We start from the raw sequence: 24111 nt of genomic DNA on the forward strand, positions 1-24111 counted from the left end.
TATATATATCTATATATTCATCTATCTATATATATCTATATATTCACGTTGCGTTAGAAACGCGCGATTTAAATTTACCATCGGGTGCGTACGTACTTTTGTATCGGTATCGTTTTTCAACGCGAAATCACGCTATACGCGCGAATATTCGCGACGGAGTCACGTTGATACGCTTATTGCCGAGCGAAGAGACAGGGAACGAGTGTTCCGTCGTGCGTGAGAACGAGAGAGAGGAGACGCGCCGCAACGCTTCGTAGAGAAAGGAGCCTCTCCGTGGAATCTCCTCACGCTCCCCTCCGACACACTCCGACACACTGCACAAGGTGTCGAAGGCACGTCGCCGCGTATTCGACCGAATTTCGCGACCCATAAGCGTGAGAGAGACAGACGCGATAGACAGACAGAGGGAGAGAGAGAGAGTAAGGGAAAGAGAGAGAGAGAAAAAGAAAGTGCGTATACGTGTGTTGTGCGAGAGAAAAAAAGGGAAGTAGACGCGATCAAAGGCAATAGAGAAGGACAAACGTGGAAGAGAGAGACGGAAGAAGCGATCGAGTGGGAGAGATACGGCTTCCTAAAGCGTGGGATAGAGCGAGAGGAGCGAGGAATCGGGTGGAGCGAGAGAAACGGATAGAGGGACTCGACGGAGAAAGCGTGACGGACGTATTCCGTGGCGAGATCGAGTGGTGAGAAGGGACAGAGAGAAAGAGAGAGTCGAGCACTCGGGGACGAGCGCGAGCGAGAGAGAGGGCGCGAGAGGAGAGGCACAGTCAAGTGGAGGGGGTAGAGGCGCAACCCGAGCGGTGCTGCCGCCTATTGGCAACGTCGCGTCGGCTCCCCACCCGGGCCAGTGTCGAGCGAGGTCCGATGGAGAGTGCTTTACAGTAGTGTGATTATCCCTCGAGACGTCGTCGTGGTGTCGAGAACGTTCGCTTGTACTCTACGCTCGCCGAGCGATATAGACGGGCGCCTGGCAACCGTAACTCTCCTAGTGCGCGCATTTTTCCTATTTATTCCCACTTTGATATATACATAATTCCGCTCGCGTATATACGTACATATACGCGTAACGCACATCTCGTAACGTCCTCTCGGATCTCTCTGTTGGCGAGAGTCGAGAGAGTCCGTAACGTCGCTCGGTACTCTCGTACTCTCCCACCACCGTGATCGATTTCCCACGCGACGCGCTTACTCGCGCCGCACTGGTGAGGGAGTCCGCGAGGGTGAAGTAGGATTCCTCGGCGAGGAGCAGACGAGACGCGACGCGGCAACGCCGCCCGTGGCAGCGACGGTGGCGGTGTTAGCGGCAGCGATAGAGGCGGCAGCGGCGACAGAGATAGAGGCAGCAGCAACGGGGACGGCGGACCTCGCGTTTTACGGAGCAACGGCAGCAGGCGGCGTTGGTGCTGCGCCCCGACGGCCGTCGATCGAAGCCCGCGTTATCGCAATGGCTTCCGTGAAAGACACCGCGACTTTCTTTGCGGAGGGCACCGCGACACAGTTCGAACACGTTTTCAAACTTTACCCACAGGCGTTGCGCCTCAAGGCCGATCACAAATCGAAAAAGCCCGAGGAGCTGATCAAGCTAGACAACTGGTAAGTTATTACATGTATCTCTGCCGCGACGGCGACGCTGTCATTGCTTTGTGTGTGTTGCGTGCGCGCACGCGGAGAAAGGGAATAAACGAGCGAGCGAGAGAAAGAAAGAAGGGGAAAGAGAGGTAGGTAGATAGATAAGAGGTAGACAGATGGGAAGAAGAAAGGAGACAACGGCGATGTATGGGGAATGAGTGAGTGAGAGAGAGAGAGAGAGAGAGAGAGAGGGGGAGCGAAGCGAGCTGCCGCCGCTGACGGGGCCGACATTGCGGCGCGGCCCAAGGGAGGAAACGGCGCTCTACCACGGGGCGCACGCGGGACAATGAACCCGCTTCGTGCTGTTCTCCGCGAGCGAACGAAGCGGGAGCGGCAACGTCGCGTGTGCGCGCCCGTATGTCACCCTCGCGACACTGTCGCGTTTCGTCGAGACATCGTCGAGATCACCCCCGTGGAATTATTAAATGCGACTCGCCAAAGATCCACGTCACGTCATGGATTTCCCCGAGTAACGAGTTTTAGGGGAGACGAAGGCGCGTGAAAACACAAGTGATAATGATATGAATACTGTCAAGATTTTTCTCCTTTGACATAAGTATTGCTCCGATATGACGAGATCGATATAGAGCGCGTCTTTTAGCTGTTAGTATTTTTTTTAACAAACTAGAAAGTCTAGAAGAGATGACAAAGAAAGAGGACAAATTTTATATATAATTCTATATAAATATAAAATACTCGTACATTTGTATATGTATTAATTAAAAGAACATTTTTTTTTATAAATATGTGTTTTATTGTTTTATATTTATAAAAGAAAAAAATTCAATTGTTATTTATACAAATTATTATTTATATATTACTATATGTATTATTTTTGTATAAAGTCATGATAGAGTAAAATGTAGATAGTTCCTCATTTTCTTTTTAATATGATTATGTATACTTTCTAATAAAAAATTTATATATGACAGTAATTACATTCGTGAAGGTTTCCAAAAAGTTTAATTGAAAAATTGCGTAATTTGAAGGTATTGGACAATATATTTAGATTAATATAGAGTTTTTTTAAGTTATTGCCTAATAAAAAAAAATTAAGATAAAATATTTGATCCAAACTTAAGATTTTTTGATCATGTATCTAAAATAATAATCTATTTGATTGTTTGAATATAATCATGCACTATTTCAAAGAAGGAATATATCAAAGATGCGAATCTGAAAATATAGATCTCAGAATTTTATGCTTAGAAGTTTTACGAAATTATAAATAAATAGTTATAGATTACATACAATTTCTAAAATAATCAAATATTAAATCTTACTATTTTCTTACATAATAATATTCTTAGATCACGGGACATTTAAAATTGTGGACCCTTTGGATCTAAGATTCGAAGATTTTCTAGGATATTTAATATATATAATATATATTTAAATTAACAGATTTGAGAATAAAATTATATCTCCAAGATATCGAAAATAATTTTAAATTAGATAATTAAATTAAATAAAATTTTGTAAATTTTACTCGTAGTTTAAGTACTTTATTACAACATAAAAAATAATTATTATTCTTAATTTCTATTTGAAAGAGAATTATTTCAATATTGTGACAAATATATATGAGTTAATTACGAAAAATTTATATATAATATCTCTGCAAAATCTAAACTTTTTAATCATGATTTAAAGTAATTTCTTTCGAGAATAGTAAAAATACATAATGGTTTGATAAAATACTAAAAGACACAGAATATTAACAATTATCTTAATAAACTATTTTTTAAAATTAAATAAAATTATAGCTAATTAATAAAATTATTAGAAACAATAGATAAAGCTGAGAGCATGTAAGAAACAAAAAGTTTTTTTTACTAACGTAAAATCTATATATATATATATATATTTCCCAATTTATCATTGATTCTCACGCGACTGATAAACTCGCATTGTTTGTCTCTATACGCACGCGATATAGATTGTTTTTATCGATTGTGACGTATATACATGCCTGCTGAGATGGGACAGAAAAAGATGGACAGGAATAGTGACAGAACGAACACGAACGTGTAAAAGGGTGTTGGGGGGGAAGGGGGAAGGGAAGGGAGAACAGACTTTACGCGCCAGTTTCTTCCGTGTTGCAGAAGCGAGGGTGAGGGCGACGAGGGGTCAGGGGAAGTGGAGTACCGTTGTTTTCATTCCCATTGAGGCCAGTTTGTGTCAAGGCTGCTTTTCCACGGTGCCAAGCCGTGTGCGGATATGCGGTATTACGAGGTGCAGCGCGCGTTTCAGCTTCGTGAAACATAACTATCGGCTCGAAAAGTCTTTCTAATGAGTGACACGTGGGAATTTATCGAGAAATAAAATTGCGAGACGCGTGAAAATGAAAAAAATTACTGTAAAAATGCCTCAAACGCGGAGAAAATGGAACAATTATTACATTTCTAAAACAGAGTCTTTATCTTGTATAAATTTAGCGACTTTTATATTTGTTTAACGTGTAAAAGAAATTTTATTTTAAATATTTAATACATTTTTTTAGATAATATTAAATAAATTATTAATACAATTTATCTTTTTAAACAATCTATTATATCTTGCGTCATGTATAATAACTAGCATTTAATTATGATTTTAATATATACATATTTATAAATATTTATATATGTATACAAAAATTATTAAGTCTAATTTATAATTTATTAAATCATAATAAATGCTGAACAGATTTCAAGGTTAAACAAATTATCAAAATTACAAATTTAATAGTATTCTCGTAACCATTTCATATGTAATATATTAAGTTATATAGTCTCGCTTATTTATATGTAAAAATTCGATTTAATATTTTATGATTTGTCTTAAAATAATTCGATTCATTGTAATAATTTATTAGCACAAAAGTAATTATTAAAAGCATCATTATGATCGTATAATCTCTCAGATTTCATATCAGGATTTTTAGACTCTTCGATTCTTTAATTCGGTCAATCAATTTTTTAATTTTTAATTCATTCGTTAAAAACTTTTATTATATTTAAAATTTCTTTGGTTTTTTAAATAGTCTTGAATTAATTTGCATTTTGCGAATGTAATGAATGTCAATAAAGACTCACAAAAAGTCACACCGCCGCATGGATCCACGTGTGATCCACGTGCGCGATAAAGATGGATATCCTCCAATCGTTGACGAGGGGCGTGTCGGGCTTCTTGCGGTAGCGTTTGTATTTTTAATCGAGCCTTTAACGAATTCCTGTATTCTACAGCAGTAACAGCGGCGGCGACGGCGCGATTACGTCACGCCCGCTCATGCGTACGCATACGCGTGCGGCTACATGCATGCGTGCGCGCGCGCGCGCGCACTCTGCATTTTCTGATGACGCTAGATCGATCTTGATCGCCCGGATCTTGTTGTTTGTATCGGCAGGTATCAGAATGAGCTTCCTAAGAAGATCAAATCACGCGGCAAGGACGCGCACCTCAATCACGAGGAGCTGGTGCAGACGATGAAATGGAAGCAAATAGTAAGTGGCTTTTTCCTCATTGGAATAACAGAAATAATCAGATTCTGTCAAATCCAAATAAAGTTGTTTATCTCCAACCAAATATTAAGTTAAAGTAAACGAATTTTAATAATTTATTTTATTTTATTTAACGAAATGTACGGGAGAGGATAAATGTTATTAGCAGTAAAATATGAATAGTATTTTTTAAGTATATATAGCTAAAAAAGTTATAGAAGTATATATATTATAGTTTATGAGACTTATAAATTATACATAATTATAATTTTTATGAAAAAAAATTGCGTTAATAGAAATCAAAAAAGCAATATTATTCCTGCAAATCATTTTTGAGAAAAAATATCATTTCCTATTTCATATTTCAAATCATTGGTTTTACTGTACAATATATTATATAAAATTTTATCGACTTGGAATTAGACAAAGTCTGATTTTTAAGTTACAATTTTTTCGTTCGTTTTTAAGTTACATATTCTTCGCGATGTAATTAACAAGTGTAAATCGAAAGATTTTTGCGAAAACAAGTAACTGACAAACCAAGCGATGTTTCACGAGACTGCCTGCCATTTTGTTTTCAGCGCGGCAAGTTTTATCCACAGCTGTCCTACCTGGTGAAGGTGAACACACCGCGCGCCGTGATGGCGGAAACGAAGAAAGCATTCAAAAAGCTTCCGAATCTCGAACAGGCGATTACGGCGTTATCGAATCTGAAGGGCGTCGGTACCACGATGGCGTCCGCCCTGCTTGCTGCAGCGTCGCCGGAAAACGCGCCCTTCATGGCTGACGAGTGCCTGATGGCGATACCGGAAATCGAGGGCATTGATTACACCACTAAGGAATACCTAAACTTCGTCCAGCACATTCAAAACACTGTCGAGAGGCTGAATAAGCAGAGTAAGCGATTATGAATCATTTTTGCGTGTATGCATTGGTCATATCCGAGTTGCGCATATTACTATATCGAGTTCTTGAAAACGGGATTCTTTGATTACGCGACTCTTAAATTTTTTTTTATGTTTCTACACATACATATATGTAGAGTTTTTAATTTTAAAATATTTAAAATACTCGGGGTTGCAACGAAAGATATAAAATATAACATCTTTGAATATTATGAAAGATTTTCTTTGTTTTTTAGCGTCAAATGGTAAGACATGGAGCCCACATCGAGTGGAACTGGCGCTGTGGACACACTACGTGGCATCCGAGCTGAAGCCAGAGTTGCTCGATGGCATCCCGGGCTCGACGGAGAATGGCAACTCGCACGGTGCCAGCAATGGTGAGGCAACGGAGCCATCGGATGATAGCAATCAGGAGACGGTAGCGAATGGCAAGGACACAGCACCGCTCGATCCGGCAGCGATCGACGAGAACAGCACGACAACATCTTTCACCGAAGATTCGATGGACAAGCCGGCGACACCGATCACTGCCGGCGATCATGCCGTCGTAGGCGCCAGCGAAGACACAAATGATTCCATCATTACCAACGACAGCAGCAACAACGCGACGCCACGACCTACCGACAGCGAGGACACCGAAGAGGACTCGCAAGATGCGCAGGAGCCGCCCACCAAGAAGAGCAAGAAGTGACCCGATCGGCTCGGTGACGCGACAAGCAACAACGTCAGCACTTTCGTGCCCGCCAGAAGTCTGTCGATCATTGCGGCACCGCGTCGTCGATTCTGAGTCATCAATCCGGATGATGGACCGACGGACGGACGTACGACGGATGGACAGACGAACGGATAGGTAGAATAGAAGATGGATGCACGGACAGACGGACGGACGCGGATGGATGGATGAATTATTCTATTTGCGCGATTGCTTGGACGGAGCATAGCCGCTCGCTTCATCCTCGGCTCTTATTGCGGCAGGGGGAGCGAGAAAAAAAAAGGGAAAGGATTCGTGGGATTCCAGAATATTGTGGAATTAATGTATTTTGAAATCCTCGAATCTTTTATCTCACTCTTTCTCTCCCTCTTCTGGTCTTTTCCGCATCTCGTCCATGATTATGTCTCGTTTTCTTACGGCTCCTCCTGTTCTGGTAAAGATTTTTACCGAGTGACCGACGAATATGCACTCTCGTTGATGCTAAATGTCAGCTGGTGATACAGCTAAATTCTCGTTGTTGTTCGGACAATCTCGTGCATTCGTGTAAATGTCAACAAGAGTTTTGCACCGTCTTTTGATTATGGATCTCCTGTACAAAGTATGTTGGAGCGGACAAGGAAACGTGAAAGTACATATACTCAATGTTGCTTAGAAATAAAAAATTTTCGCGAATATATACCTATAAGAGATAAGCCTTTATATCTCTATTAACGATATTTTGTTGATCTTTTGTAATATTAATTTCTTTGAGATTAATATATACATATCTCGAACTCCCTTGAAATGTCTTATATAATGTAGTTTAAGATCTTTAAATTTCTTTGGAGATTTACTGTGAAACTTTCCAAGTATCTTACGTTTGTTCAAATGCTAAAAAATGAAATGTGAAAATGTGAAAATTAACACAATTAAGATATGCTTAAATTTTCTCTTGCTGATATATGTTTCGAATCATTTACGTTGTTGGATCTTTAAATCCGCCCGAATGCCCTTTTCTTCCACGACTCCTTGATCGCCGCTCTTCAACGCAAACACAACTGCCGTTCTACAAACAAGAAGATGATGCAAAACTATCTTGAAATATACATTTCTCGTCCATTTTCTAATCCACCTTTTCACAGTGTCATGTCCTATAAATAACGAGACTCCTTCGTTCTATTTATTTTCAATCGTCGCAATATTTGAAATTTCCAATCGTGGAACTTATTTGTTGTATATTTTTTTCTTCCTTTTCTTCAAGATAATTCGAATAAATGATTAATTTAAAAAAAAATATAAAGCAGTGTTGCATCTTTACGTGCAAATAATCATAGATTTTACGAATAGAACCTGTAAATTTTGACTTCAATTATGAAATATGCACTTATAATACATATGAGAGTTGAATATAAGAGAAAAAATATAATGAGAATGAATAAAAACTAGATGCAATTTTTTATTTTTTGTCTATTATGAGAACCATCTAAAGCGAGATTCAAGAACGTAAATACAGCTCTACATGAGCGTAAATATCCATTCTAGTAACATAAAACTTTACAAGTCTCCCAATTGAAAAACTAGTTCTTGAATTAAAAAAGATAAAGATTCTTTGAAATAGTTTGCCACAAAGATTGTTTTAAAAATATTAAAACATTCAATTAAATATTTTTGCATCCTTAAAGTGTTCAATATTTCGATTTTTGAAAAGGATCTTCATAGAATCATAGATACTCTTTTCAAGACATAAATCGTTTCTAGTTATTTGATAATCAATGAAGTTTTAGTTTTGCGCGACTTTTGCGATTGAATTAACGTGCGGTGGAGTTCTCGAATTATTCCTTAGGAAGAGATGATCATTGTTACAAAAAAACGAGAGAAGAAAAAAGAAAGAGTGAGAGAAGGAGAGATGTATGTGAATGGAGAGAAGGGGAGAAGAGAGCAAACCACTCCGTGAGCAGTAAAAAAAAAACAAAAGCGAAAATACTGGACATAATGATAATATTAATATTAATAATAATGATAAATAATTATTATAATTATAATTATTATAATACCGAATCATTACCATAATTTATATACCTAATGAGAAAACTGCATGTCAGAGTGATGCATGGAGCAAACCAAATACCTTGTAAGTAAAAAAAAAAAAAAACTTTAGAAGGAAATAAAAGTAATGCTTTCAGTCCAAAAAACAACATCGAGCTCAGTAAAATAGCGTCCGGCCTGCAACACACATATAATTTTATGCGCGTTCTTAGTTTTAAGTATTTTTAAGTATACATAGAATGTATCTACTCGAGAGTTCTTTTGAAGAATATTAATTACTATTACTGAAGAACTTTCGTCTATAATCTTAGATTTCTAAATTTTGTTGTTATGAATTCTTTAATGAACGTTTTAAACTTCCTAAAAATTTCTCTAGCTCTTTAATTCTTAAAGTTTAACTTTTATATCAATAGATCTCTCCTTGCTGCCTTTTTCCTTCATTCCATATGTTGATGATTTATTTGGTAAACTTAAGTCTTTTGAAAATCCTTTTCATTTTACTTTTTCCAAATTTTTATAGAAATCGATTCCTTGAAGCAAGATAACTATAACTTTATTAATCATGTAAAGAAAAATAAAATCTGAATTATCTTCATATTTATGTTTTTGTGATAAAAGAATTTCTTTGTTAGAATTTCGATTCTTTTTTAATTTGCATTTGTAATAGCTTCCAATTAAAAAAACTTTATATATATATTATTTCTCTCATTTTTATAAGAAAATATGAATCATTTTCATAATGATTGTCGGGAAGAAAGTGTCGATCCCTCCTCAAAAGTAATAAGTATGAAAAACGTTACAGGTGAAAAGTTCTGTGACATGGAACTTTTCGAAACGTTGATTTGTCATTCTTTAGCTTCGAGGGAGCGTGACATGGTGGCATTGCGGATACATGCGAGAAGTGAAAGTAAAACATCTCTCGCATCTTTCCTACTTTCTCTCGATGTAGCGTCGTTTTAACTTCTCGCCGTTGTCGTCGTCGTTCGTTGGGAGCGAAGTGAAACCAAAGTTGCGACCGCAAAACCACGTCCGTTTTCGATCGCTACAAGGATGTGTCTTTATTCTTTCCCTTGTAATATTTTACATTTTATATCTTAATTTTTATTATAAATATTGATCATTTAATATTGACAATTATTTTCGACAATAACTTCATGCATAAAAATAACCTTGTGAAGAAGATTAATAATTTCTGTTCTTATGGATCGCGCAGAAATTTTTAAAACAGGATTTTATGCATGCAAAATATAAAATAGTAAAAGTGTGTGTACGTGAAAAAATATTAAAATTTGAGAGATGATTTCTGTTTTTTAAATCTATAACAATTCCAATATATCGCTTGAGAAAAATGAATCTTATAATCGTGATCATTTTTAATATATCGCTTGAAAAAAATGGATCTTACAATCGTGATAATTTTTAATAATGACGGGCACATATATAATCATTTGTTTTCCAATTCGTTAAATAATACATCTTTGATAAAGTAGAAATTTATCATTGATTGAAAATACTACTAAAAATTTATAGATTTTCAGAGTTTTATATTTACTCTTTTTTTTGAAATCTCAAAGTTTTCTTTTTAGATTTAGTCTCTAAAAATATTTTCTCTCAAAACTGTTCTTTTTCATGCTGATATGAGCATTTCTTTAAATCGGTCCTTTAAATCTACTGTTTATTTATAATAAGCTATATTTAAAGAACATAGAAAAATTGAACCAAGTTATACATAAAATTCAAAAAAGTTAGAAAACAAAATATAATAAAAGAGAATTAAAATGAATCAATAGAAATGACAAACTAAACAAACGTCGTAAAGTTATATATATCATTGACCTTCGTCAAAGTAATAATGACACTTGTTGACTCATATCGATACGGCAATTTTGTTTAGTCACTTGTGGTCGCATGTATACCATTAAATAAGAGAGATACTTTCTCTTTAGGATAAAAGTCATTATTGCTTGCCCACGCAGTCCTCTCTCTACACTAGCTGGTATAAAACACTCTAATACACGTTCGCGTGGTAGAATCAGACTTAAAGCAGAAAGAACAAGAGAAATATAATTTAATCTTAGATTTCTTTGTTAACCAGTATAGTTTGTATCGGATTAAGACTGACTCAGTGTGAAAGCAGATAGTTATGAATCTTGATAAATATTTGCAATCATACACGAAGAGTTCAGATCAAGAGTGAAAATAAATTTTTGCAAGATAAAGAATAAAATTTCCAATAGACTTAATTTCCTTTTTATAAAAGTAATTTTGTATTCTTTATAAAATAAAATAATGAAAAAAAAAACAATTATGAAATCCGAATTATAAGATTGAAATTATATTAATTTAAATTATCCAAACTCTTCATAAAATATTCCAGATTATACTTTATCCATCCTTAAACTTATAGATTGTATTTATTGTATTAATCAATTTGTCTTTTAGACTCGCATTTATTAAGTGTCTAAAACAAATATTCTGAATAATCGCATTTAGATAGATATGATCAAACGGGAAAATATATGCAATATTTAAATATTTATATTTCACAAAGGTTCTGTTTTGGACGCAAAATTGAGACCCTGATCGAATAGAGAAACAGAAGATAAGAACATTTATTAAGTTCATTATTTATGGTCCATTGTTAATTCTGACTATACGCGTTTTGAGACTATGCGATTTACATGCGCGCGTTCCTCCAGGGTCCGGTTTTTCAGCCGGTGCTGAAATCGTTGAAACCGGTTTGCAACGAAGCGCGAACGAAGAGCAAAGCGAGAACTCTGTAAGAACTCGCGCTGGACTCTTGACGGTACCCTTGTCGAAGAAAAAAACTCATTCCGATTTCGCAACGACGTCATCCAGCTTCTTAACGCGATTTGCAAAATTCGTTTCTGCTGATTAAAAAATTCCAAGATTAATACAAAGATTCGCGAACATATAATATACTGAATCAGCCAAGAATTTAACAATAAGAATTTGAAAAGCATGCAAGGAAGTCCGGAGACAGTGAAATTCAAGAGTAGAAATATAGGTGCGTTTCATATAACTCGTAACTTTAACTTTAATGAGAGACTCTCACATGTTTGCACTTACTTTTTTCCTTGGAGAAGTATTAATAGGAATTATGAATTGTAGAAAAGAATTTTTTACAAATCAAAACTCAAAAATATGAATAGAAAAAAGATCAAATTATGAAAATTTTTTAATAAAATTATAATTTCTAATTTAATTATTATATAAAGATATATAATGTATTGAAAATAGTAGTTTAATTGCAATTGATCTTGTTTAAGAGTAGAGCTAAGAAAATACTTAGAGAATCTTTTATTAAATTTATATATATATAGGACTGCGAATTGGTCAAAAAATCTATCATTAAACGATAACGCGATAAAAACGGAGCGCCTTATATAAACTTCTATACTGACCTATCTTAAGCAATACGGAGAATCTTGGACAAAAAAAAGATACGCTCACAGATATAAAATTCGAGGCGAATTAACTTTTGATAAAAATCACGTGATATCACAATATAAACATCCTATGCAGAAAAGACAAAAAACAGAGAGAGAAATTTCTCTCACATTTCCTTATCTATATACGTTCAATCCGCTCCTTCTGACCTCAGTCACAGATTCTAAACGAAGGTACAGCACCATCGAAGAAAGGACACCGGGAGAACCAGGCCAGGAGAGAGACAGAGTGCGGGTAGGGGGAGGAGGGGGCCGAGAGAGCGGGTGCAATGCATCGCGGTCACTCCAGTGACCTAGTAATGTCCGCCGCGACCTTAGTTGCGACGTGTTCACCCGTTTAAACCACCCTTCGTCCCCCTCTTTTCCTCGGCCTCTGTTTCCCCTCGCCATCATCATCCTCCTACTCCCCCTCTCGCTCCCTTTCTCCTATCCGCACCACACGTGACACCAGTGCGGCGCGAGGGGGCAAAGGGGGTCAGGCGAGGGATATTCTCGCAAGGTGCGGAAAGGGGGAACCAAGAGAGAGAGAAAGAGAATGAGAGAACAAGGAGGGCGAGCAGGGAGAGGATGATATATACAAAACACAAGGTCGCAAGAGAAGTGCGATTGTGTGGACAACCGTCGGTGAAGACGCGATGACGTAATACTCGGCGACGATGCGAACACGTGATTCGCACGGTGATAGCGTTATCATGGTGTTGACCATATGATACTGCCTCTATATTCATCGGCGTCTTTCATCATATCTCTGTATCGTTTAAGTTTAAAATCTGTGAAAAAAATCAGAAATCAGATGAATGAAATAGAACTTGTACAAATCGGTCGATTGACCGAGATAGATTTATGATGATACTCTAAATTAGGTGGCATTTATTTAGGAGAAAAGAAAACACATATTTATATCGTAGAAATAGAGAAAACAAAGTTTCATAAGATGTAGAATGTGTGATCATAATGCCAAGAATTTTGCCAAACTCCCAGGGATATAATAATTTATATATAATTTATACATGACAATTATTGTATATAAATTATTTATATAATTTATATATAAATTGTCAGATATGATAATTTATATATATGATATTAAAATGTATTACATATATTTAAATATAAAAAAATCAGAAATCTATATCGGTTTATAAATCGGTATATAAATAGGTTCAACTTGAAATTATTCATATTTATTTGTATACATTTCCGGAAAAAATTTAGATTTTTTGTGAATTGATATTTTACTCGAGAAATGTGAAAATTCGTCACATTTTAAACCATGTACAGAATTTCATATATACATATATCAATGTTGAAAATGTTGTCAAATTCTATAAAACGATGTTTTAAAAATTAGTGCTACGTAATAAATTCGTAATAATTTTGAAGCTGTATTTGATATTTGAGAAATTTCGAAACACCCGGTGCAAAGTAGAAATCTAATCGTTCCGACGTCGAGCGGATACTCTCTTACCTGGCGATATGCCATGCTCGGAAAATCCCTGAAGGTGAAAACGGAGCAGAGATAGAAGAGCTGGGGACTAAGGACGGAAAAGGGATGGAGCACGGAACATAATCTCCCAGCGGTATTCCCGGACCCTCGACCGGGCGAAAGCTCATTAGAAGTCGCCCTTTGAAAATCGTCCTGCTACAAAGCAGCTGCCCTACGGTGCAGTAACGGACGTTTTATGGCCCTATTTTTCAAGATATTCGATTCCGGCGATTCTATGTAGAAAATCAGGAGTTTTTTTTTTAACATTTCTTCTATAGTTCCTGATCGCAGTATATTTGAAGTCATATTTTACAAAGTTTGTAAAGTTCAAAAGATGTTACAAATCTGAAAGTTGTATAAAGATGTTATAAAGAAATAGAAAAGTTGTCAAAAAAGAGAGGTCTTTCATGTCAAAAAAGAGAGAAGAAAAAAATCTCGAAACATTTTTGCGCATCTATATATATATTTAAATTATCATTTAGATCATTTTTAACTTTTCCTAAATCCATTTTTCTATCAGAAAAATGTAAAGCATTTTCTGAATTGATTATTAAAAAATAGAAAAATATGTTTTCGAAAAATAAAGTGATTAACAAAACTTTGTTTAACTTTAAATTTTGATTTTATTAGATTTCTATTGGTTTAAAACTTAATTTAATAAATTAATTATAAAGTTTGAATTTTTAAAAAGTTTCAAGGAAATATTAATCAAAACTTTTAGTAACGTAGACCAAAGGAAATTTGCATTTTATTTTTATTTCCACGCGCAAGATTTTTCTTTTTACATATTAATTATAATTCTCTGAATTTTCTTGAATTTTACCTCTTTTGATAAAAAATTATCTTTGATTGCTTGGTACGTATATGTAATATTTTCACTTTTTATAGATATATAAAATTCTACATTTTTATTGAATTAAATATTTTAAATTATTTTTTTTGTTACCTTATATTCTTTATCATACAAATATATTGCTTTTATATTGGCATGAAATTTGTGTATATTTATTACAGCATGTCTTCTTAATGACTTTTTTTTTCGTATTGTTAATTTTGTACTTTAATGCAGTTCTCCTGGCGTTTGAAAAAACCTTAGGTACATATTGTATATTTCTCCATACAATACGTCCCTGTGCTTCGCTTTAGTGCTTCGTACATCCTGCAGGGACGTCGCTCAAAGGGACGACAAAGAGCCAGTCCGACCGTAAGCCTTGAAGGGCGGCAGCCCTACGAAGGGGAAACGGGTTCCATGCTGCCGCCAAGTCTTCAATGGGACTCTATGGAATACCCTGAAAAATTCAAGCCTGAGCTTCTACTTCCGTCGTCGAGTGTATATCGGATACAAAAGTTCGAACTAAAATTGCAAATTATATATATATATATATATATATATATATATATATATAATCGAAAAATAACTTTACATTTAAACATATTTTTGAATCTGAAACAAATAAGAATTAATATTTTGAGAAATATATTATCTATTCAGCAGCTTCATGTATAAAACAGATAAATTTTATATATAAAATAAAAATCAATATTTTAAGAAGTATATTAAATTATTAATATAACAACATTTTGTGCCTTTTTAAAATAAAATAAAATAAAATTACATATAAAAGGCATGTTTAAAGGGTAAGCTATTATTGATATTTTAATTTGCATTTAAATAATTAATTAATCTTATATCTGAAAGATATATGTATATGAAAATTATAAAAATCTTAATATTTTGAAATGTAGCAAATAAATATACATAACAGCTAAGACTAGAAAATAAAAAGTATGATAATAAATAATTAATACAAAATAAGTTAAATTAATAAGTATAAAAATTAATATATATTACAATATAAAATATTAAATAACTTAGCGTCACTTTTCAAAGCTAATTAATTTTTAGCTCAAACAATTTACGTTAATCTGCGTAATAATCTCACTTAATTAACTCTGAATTTACAATTTATCATTTCTGTCGAATATAGATATCGATAGATAGATAGATAGTATAATTGAATGAATAAAAAATAAGTGAATTCATAAAAATAGAAAAAATAGTTATGCATACAAAGTATATCTAGATCAGCGATAGTATGCGAAAAATTTTTTGTGCATTTTATAAATTTAATTCAATCGAAATTGTTTAATTGATAAATTCATCTTGTTGTCATAATCGACATTCATTGAGACTCTCGTCTTTAAAATTCCCGTCTATAATTATTTATTGGCGCAAAAGGACGCCGCTCTGCTCGCGCTGTACCCGGTTCGTTCCCTCGTTTCGTTCAGTGACCCTCGGAGGCCGCGATCGATATGTACCAGCTATACTCGCGAGTTTCAATTATATAAACGCTGCACACTCCCGTATCTCGTCGTGGCGTGATACAGTAGCTCTGCTATCAGAGCAACACAATTAATACATCTATTTAACATATTCAATATCGCCGCCGTTATGTACCACATGTAACATTTACGACATAAAATATTGACGACGCTATAAATAATTATCCGTATAGAAGCGCATATCATCGCACTTCATTGATATTGATTCGTTGTATATATACTTCGTGTAGCTCCCCCCTCCTCACTTTGCATAATATATGAATGTTCGATTATATAACAACGATCATTGATTCGGGCGAGGAGTTAAAACTAGAATTTCAGATTTCCACCGCAATTTTAGCAATATATTTGTGTCTGTCAAATATTTTTGTCTTATATCAGTGACAAGATAGATTATATGTAATCAATACTATCATCTCTCTAATGTTATTAATTATACAGCGATTATAATCACTATATTTGTTCTAGATAAAAATATGGATATCTCGAGACTTATATTTTTTTCAATAAAATCTGTTAGAGAGAGAGGAAGAAAGTTTCTCATATAATATGTACTAATGTCATTACACATGAAATACTAATATAATACTAATGTAATCATGAAAGATTATTATTGTTATTATTACAATTATTTGTATTATATTTTTTAATGTTTGTACATTTCTTTGACATATAATTAATAAAAAGCGTTTGTTATAATTAATAAAAAGCGTATATTACAAAATGCTATTTTGTAATATAAATAAAGAAAAAAACAAGATATGTTTCATGTTAAAGATGTATAAAACATATAAATGATCTTGTAAAGATATGCTAACTATTCTATATAAATATACGAAAATGTTTAAAAATATTATTTGAGAAACTCTCAGTAAGTTAATATATCTCTAAAACCTTTTGTATTTAATAGCGAAGTTTGAAATTGCACATATAATGAAGAATAATTGTGATACTCACGATAATTAATAGTTGTTACATATATGTCAATAAAAATTATTGCCAATTAAATTTGCAATTTACATATATGTCAATAAAAATTATTGCCAATTAAATTTGCAATTTTGCGTATTCAACCGTATTCCTTGTAAAAAATATTAACATTTTTATGATAAAATTCAAATTTTGCTGAAATCATTGAAACCGACCCCAACTTGTTTTGAATAAGATATCGAAATTATATACATATACAAAATATTTAAAAAGTAAAAATATATATAACATTACTTATTATATATAACATTTAATTATACTTCATAATATAGCAATATATAATGTAATTGAATTAGATATAAATTCATCGCGACAAGCATAAGACATTTAACTGAAACATGTGGAGAGATTTGATGATAGAAGAACGTATTTGCTGAATTGCAAAATTAAGAAATACAATAAACTCCCTAAATTGGGAAGAATACAAAAGTTGGAGAAACAAAAAACCCAAATGGACATTCTATCACGTGTTGCTTCACATCTCCGCACGCACGCATGCACGTGGTGCGTACGTCCGGGGAAAAAAAAAGAAATGAACAGCGCGACGGACATGTGCATGCTGCATACTCATACTTACGTACGTCATACGTGTGCGCGCGTTTACATGCATAAGTATACCATTGACCGGGATATCCTCTATCGCCTGTCTCGGGATGAATGAACCGTTACGTCATGCACTTGTACTCACTGGTCCCCTTCCGCAACCCTCCTCTTCTTCCTCGTCCTCTTCCTCCTCCTCCTCCTCTTTCTCGTCCTCCTCGTAATCCTCTCGCCTCCCTTGCCACCATCCCGTCTCTCTGTCTCTCTTTTAGCAGTTTGCATTATATAAGGTGCAGCATAAGTAATGGCCTCGCTCGAAATAGATCGATTTGATTGTCACATAATTTTCTTCTTCTAATTTTATACTTCTCCCTTTAGAGGAGCAAATTATGAATAAATTTAAATGGATCTTTAAAGAGTCTAGGACAATTGACTTTGTCGAGCAGTTAAACTTTAAAGAAGTTATCTCGGATCTTCAATTCGTAGTACCCAAGATTTTTCTTATCATTTAAAACTTTCACCTTTTTATTTCTCAATGTTTATTCCTTTGATGTCTTGTTCTGCTTCAAGTTCTTTAATCTTGAGTTTAGATGCTTCTATTGTTCTGTAAACTTGCAAATCCTCGAATAAATCGTTATATCTTTCCCCTACTCGGACAAGGGTTGCATCGAGTAGAACCATATATCTACAACTAGTCAGTTTAGTTTCAATACCTTCTCAATGGTCACCCTATACTACGGGCTTTCTTCCGTCTATGCGTCTATGTATATTTGTCTCTCCCTCTTATTGTCTACCTCTCTCAAATTGAGAGAGAGAGAGAAAGAGAACGCTGTGTTACACGCAATACACGCGATCGAGTTCTTCTCCTTGCTTCTCTCTCGTTTTGATGTTCTCCCACATTCATCGATTAGAACGGTGGGAGCCGCATGTCGAAGTGAACTATAGATTCGACAGAGGTCGATGTATCGCTTAGACGGCTCAGACACTCGGCAGACGTGTCGACTATAAAACAGTCGGAGAGGTAGAGGGATGCGGTCGGAAGAGCGGCGGAGGAAAAGGTGGGAGCTGGAATCGTGTTGTACCACTGATACACTTTTACTTGTCCCGCGTACTCTTGTAGGTAGATGAATCTTCACATGTGTCGAGCTACCCGATGGCAATTTCGGATAATTGTATCCTTGTATTCTAGTTTTGTCTCGTCGTTATACTTCCCGCATCTCAGCTGCATTCTTGAATTTTTCTTAGCTTATTACATATAGACGTTGTATTATAATGTCGCATATAAGACATTGTATTACAATGTTCTTTCGTAATTTGAGTCTATTCTTATAGTCACAGAGTTCCAGTTTGTAATAAATCCTATTTTTTTAAAATTCTTGTTATATATTTTTAACTGTGATTATCTGTCAATTCTTGCACGAATTTTAATTCCTGAATTTTCAATTTGTGATTCCATTTGTGATAGATAAAATCCTTGGCTGCAAATTTTAGAATTCTTGATTTTTAGATTTTTTTTTGTATTTCAAGTACATTTCTCCATTCTAACTTTTTAGGATTTTTTAACATCCTGCTCTATGAACTTCTAGAGAGTCTTTCGTTCTCACTTGCATAAACACTTCGTTTTTATAAAATTTACAAATTTTAAGAGATTAATTGTTTAATTTACAAAAATGTCAGTTTTAAATGGCTACATAATTTTATAGAATCAATTTGAAATATTTATATCTTTTATCACAATTATTATATATCTAAAAAAAATTGCTTTCCAATATTTCTATATCAACTCATAAAATTATAAATTTAAAGATAGAGAAAGAAATATATTTCAAAATTCTTTCTCTATCATATAATATATAATAAACCAACAAAATTAAAACCATGTACTATATATATATACTTGCTTTTAATGTAAGAAATATATAATTGCTTTTAATATTCTAACATGATCATAATATTTCTTCATACACGTGATCATAATATTTCTTCATAATTCCAGCTTATCAAATTTATTTTATCACGAATAATATTGTTCCATAAAATATATATTTAATACATTGGTTAAATTTACGTTATATATACAGCATCTTTGCAGGATGCACTCTGCTTTCTCTCCAAATCTTCCTTTACATTACCCCTCTAGAATGGTCTCTCTGGGTTCTCTTCCCGTATCTTTCAAATTTGGATATAATTTCGCTTTAAGACCATCACTGTTGATTCTACCATGAAAGTCTGGTTTTCTATCTTTTGGAGCACTGCGCTGTAGCCAAATATCCAGGAGACTCTTCGAGCCAACATTGGCTTTGTGTAATTGCTTGTTTAGAGGCATTGACACGTTCGCCGGCGGCGACATCGGCGAATCTGTCGTCGCTCTAATTACGCTAACTCGAGCAGTTCCATCTTCCTTACCAAAACTATGAAAAAATCAATCTTTAGACTTTTAGATCTTTAGAGATTCGTCAATCTTTAAATTTTTAGATTTCTTATAGGATTATCAAAGTATTTTTAAATACTTGTAGACTCTCCAATTACCCTTTTCTAACTAATCTCTAGATATTTGACCTTTAAATTTCTACTTTTTTTGCAAATGTCATTTGTTTTGCTATTTTATATCTAAATATCTTCTCATTTATTCATATATTATTCAATTCATTCATTTATTCAAGAACAATAAACCAAAATTTTCAAATTTTAATATAATAATATCATAGTAATAAATTAATATTTTTTTTCAAATTATTACTAATCTTTCTTAAACAGATAAAATTTAATTTTATAAATATGATAATTACAAATAAAAATATGTAATAAAAGTTAATTATTTATGATAAATATGATAATTAGAAATTAAGGGAATAACATCGATTATGATGTATTACATATGTGAAATTTAGTATCACAGAATATTTCTTCTTTTTAAAATAAATAAAATAATAATAAAATAATTGCAGTAAAATTGATATTCATATTATAATAATCATTAAATAAGAATAGAAAAATAAACACGTCAAGAATATAAAAAATATAAAAATAAAAAGCATTTTGTGATAAAAAGAAATTTATATCTTAAAATATTAATTTATAAGTCGCGTTTCTCTTATTTAATTTTCTCAATTATTCAATTACCTGTCTAATTCGCGTAGAGCTTGATCAAGCTCTACTTTGTCCTTGTCATCTTTATTTCTGATTTCCAATAGACAAGTCAGCACTTCGGTATGCGCAGCCGAGTTATTCGCGTGATGCTTGAGAAATGTTTCCATCTCATCCCATAATAAACGATAATGTTCTTCTCTACGTACTCCTCCCTTGCCGCCACGACCTCCACCAATATTCGGCAGCGGCAACGTTTCATGCTTTGCTTCCAATCCGAGTACACTGAAGATTACTTGTTTGCACTGTAATACTTCATCCGTGGTTAATTCCTCCTTCACCATTAGTTCTGCGAGCGGATCTATCACCTATGCAAATAGTTTAAGGATATTTAGTATTAAAAGTTTTTTAAAACTTAAGATTTTTCAGTATCCGAAATCTATATTTTCAAAATATTTTAATATCATAACATTCTAAAAATAATTTTCTATATTTATAAAGACAAATTAAAAATTATTGGAGGATATTTTAAGATTACATTGGAATGTATCAAAATCTGTTAATTTTGATAATTAATTTATTATCTAATAATTATATTATTAGGTAGTACTTATTAGATATGAAAATAAAAATTGTCTCTAATTCTCCTTGAAAATATGATTCATAATTTTTTTTATACAAACCTGTTTTAAGTTAAACATGAGAGTACTAGAAATAGTCATGGGCCAATATTTAGTATGACGTTCCAATCTTGATCTCATTTTTTCTATTGTACCATCATCATTAGAATTGGAAGTACGTTTAAGTGGTACTAGTATGTTATTTCGCATCAAGAAACCAAAATCCTGTAAAATATTCCCAAAAATATTTTCCAGTTAATAATACTTATTATTGTAAATTAAAAATGTTACATGTGATTTATAAAAAGGAAAAATTATTAGTTTCTTTCTATTGAAAACAAAAATAATTGACATTATTCTTGAAACAGAATATTTTATATAACATTGAATTAACTGATAATGTATGTCTTTATACAAAATTTTTAATAAAAGACAATTAAAAATAATTAATAATTATAAAAATACCCTACAGTTATTCTGTAATCCGTAACTCGTCCGCCACAGCCTTCGCTAATTGATGGTGGATCCTCAAGTACACTTCGAGCAGTGGATAGAGTATGAATAAAAATCTCTCCACCATGTGCTGCTAACAGATGAGAAATGGTCTTTCCGCCAGTTTTTCTGGCCATCTCCAACATCACCGATCGTCCGTTTAATAAGAAGTTGATCAAACAAGAGGACGGCCTACTGTTGACATCAACCGGCGTGATACGATGCATCGCCGTACAATATTGCATTTCCGATGCACTGCAACCACGCGGTGTACACCACTTCAGAGTAACTGTTTCATACTCCGATCCTTCTTCGAAACGTCTGAAGGTTTTTATTAATGCTGAATCTTGTGGATTTGCTACAAGAAAAATTCCATTATTTCTGAATTTGAAGATTACTTTTAAAGAAAAATGATTAAGATACCTTTTAAAATTGCAGTATGTGCAGCAGAAGAATGAAATATCTCCACATCATAATTAGCAGAAGAACTGGCATTTTGCTCCTCTTTCATTGGTATACCTGTCACTGTGGTACTGGCTAGATCATAATGAGACAAAATCAAATGCGATAATTTGGAGTGAAGTGCTGAGGCCTTGATTGAATGCACTTCTACTGTTAATAAAGGTGATATCTATAAAAAAAAATTAATTTAGACATTATTTTTCACATTATGTATAATAATACAGATTAAATAGCATTCAAACTGATAATACAGGAAATATTTTAAATTGTTTAAAACTAAAATTATACATAAAAGTATTTTTGTTTTTTATGAGTTTTTATATTTTTTAAAAAGTTATATATATACATATATATATATATATATATATATATATATATATATACATATATATATATATATATATATATACATATATATATATATATAAAATAAAAATGTAAAAATTTTATAAATTATTAAAAACATACCTCTCGTGGGCCTTGACTAGTGACTTGAGACTCTATATTATTGGGATATATATTCAATATAACCAGGTGACAATAATCAATGGGTATCAAGCTGCATAAACAAAAATATGACTGTTTAAAATATTGTTGTATAATGATTTAATGGAATATTAAAAAAAAAAAAATTACTAACTGATCTGAGGCTAGCGCAGTCTTGTTTTCCTGTGCTAATTCATTCAGAAATATATTCTCTAAACTCTTCATATTGCTGTTGTCACGTGCACTTGTGATACATATTACTCTACCCCTGTTTACCAACTTAGTAGTATTCTCATTCAGAGAAGTTCTTTTTTCATGCTGTATCTCAGAGCACTCATTTAGAGTTTCAATTGCCACACGTAGACCATGTATCACTGAATAATCTTCACCAGGATCTGGTGTCTTTGGTGGGACTCCCAAAATAGCTGTGCCATTCATTATCTGTAAATAAGTTACGTGTTTTTATTATTAAAAATATATATATTAATAAAGACACTTATGTTAGTAATTATATATAAAAGACAATACTATTATTCAATAAATATATAAATATAAAAATAATAAATGTATAAATTTGTAAGAACTTACATGATTCAAATTCTGTTGCAGAGGACTCCATGAATTCAATACATAAGCAGCACGATCAGTGACCACGAATCTAATCTAAAAAGAAGCGACATATGATAATAATATATTGTAACATATTTTGTAACAGATTCATTATTAAAAAGTATACCAATTTGCCTGTGGGAAAGAGGTCCCACACAATACGACAGTACTCCAGTGAGGCTTCAACACTGGTGGTCCACAAGGACTTACAGACCGGTGCTAGCGGAATCAGATTCTGTCCCCTACTCTTCAGAAAGTCAAACTCTAATGGACATTCGGTGGAGATGCCAAAGTACGGAGTGTGATCCAGGACGAATATAGTTTTGTGATTCGCGGGATACATTTTCTCGCATTTCTCGCTTACAAACTGTACACAATAAATTACGTTCTCTCACAGAGCGGATCTTCTCCTTCCTGACAGTCCACTTTTCAACATTTTGAGGTTAAATCTAATACGAAAATTGCGATATTTACAAAACCAACTTATTAAATTTATCCGATATTTCATCAGATTATTTACATATTCTAGATAGAATTATCTTTCTTACGTAAAAAAATGTTAGAAAAATATATAAATTGTACATAATGCATACGATACTCGCCGTACAATGATAACTCGTAAACTACTACGAACGTAAATACGCGTTTTGAATCTCGCACGCAATTTACATACAACGTGGCGCTGAAATCCAACGTAAGTATTATTTTCATATTCTGTCGTCTAAAAATTATTTCGTTTAAAATTAAATTTTTATAACTAATTTTTTTTAATA

At 33.5% G+C, this 24111-nt stretch overlaps 2 protein-coding genes across 3 annotated transcripts; one reads left to right on the plus strand and one right to left on the minus strand.

The window, feature by feature from the left end:
* Nucleotides 1-8899, plus strand: LOC105251884. The gene is made up of 4 exons (XM_011258977.3): nucleotides 1-1593; nucleotides 5018-5114; nucleotides 5693-6008; nucleotides 6253-8899. Exons 1-4 carry the CDS (start codon nucleotides 1445-1447, stop codon nucleotides 6705-6707), a joined length of 1017 nt encoding a protein of 338 aa, XP_011257279.1. The 5' UTR covers nucleotides 1-1444; the 3' UTR covers nucleotides 6708-8899.
* Nucleotides 8900-19573: 10674 nt separating this feature from the next.
* On the minus strand, nucleotides 19574-23980 carry LOC105251883 (integrator complex subunit 13). Of its 2 annotated transcripts, XM_011258976.3 has the most exons (10): nucleotides 23887-23980; nucleotides 23466-23787; nucleotides 23318-23392; nucleotides 22884-23170; nucleotides 22712-22802; nucleotides 22205-22412; nucleotides 21760-22139; nucleotides 21353-21514; nucleotides 20706-21037; nucleotides 19711-19993 (listed from the first exon to the last, which is right to left on the minus strand). In XM_011258976.3, the coding sequence occupies exons 2-10, from the start codon at nucleotides 23679-23681 to the stop codon at nucleotides 19711-19713; spliced, it is 2034 nt and encodes a 677-aa protein (XP_011257278.2). In that variant the 5' UTR covers nucleotides 23682-23787; nucleotides 23887-23980. The 2 variants fall into 2 exon arrangements, with proteins under 2 accessions (XP_011257277.2, XP_011257278.2); XM_011258975.3 differs by lacking the exon at nucleotides 23887-23980 and having other exon boundaries at nucleotides 19574-19993; nucleotides 23466-23681.
* Nucleotides 23981-24111: the final 131 nt, after the last annotated feature.

This window comes from Camponotus floridanus, unplaced genomic scaffold, assembly GCF_003227725.1.
Source record: "Camponotus floridanus strain SB8 unplaced genomic scaffold, Cflo_v7.5 scaffold56, whole genome shotgun sequence".
Taxonomy (NCBI): domain Eukaryota; kingdom Metazoa; phylum Arthropoda; class Insecta; order Hymenoptera; family Formicidae; genus Camponotus; species Camponotus floridanus.

Excerpts from the sequence above, each read along its gene's own strand:
- LOC105251884 (XM_011258977.3), top strand. The coding sequence starts at position 1,445 with ATGGCTTCCGTGAAAGACACCGCGACTTTCTTTGCGGAGGGCACCGCG. Across the intron at positions 5,115-5,692 it reads CGATGAAATGGAAGCAAATA|CGCGGCAAGTTTTATCCACA; the intron begins GTAAGTGGCTTT and ends TTTTGTTTTCAG. Across the intron at positions 6,009-6,252 it reads CGAGAGGCTGAATAAGCAGA|CGTCAAATGGTAAGACATGG; the intron begins GTAAGCGATTAT and ends TTTGTTTTTTAG.
- LOC105251883 (XM_011258975.3), bottom strand. The coding sequence starts at position 23,681 with ATGTATCCCGCGAATCACAAAACTATATTCGTCCTGGATCACACTCCG. Across the intron at positions 22,803-22,883 it reads ACTGCGCTAGCCTCAGATCA|CTTGATACCCATTGATTATT; the intron begins GTTAGTAATTTT and ends TTGTTTATGCAG. Across the intron at positions 22,413-22,711 it reads CTAGTCAAGGCCCACGAGAG|ATATCACCTTTATTAACAGT; the intron begins GTATGTTTTTAA and ends TTTTTTTTATAG.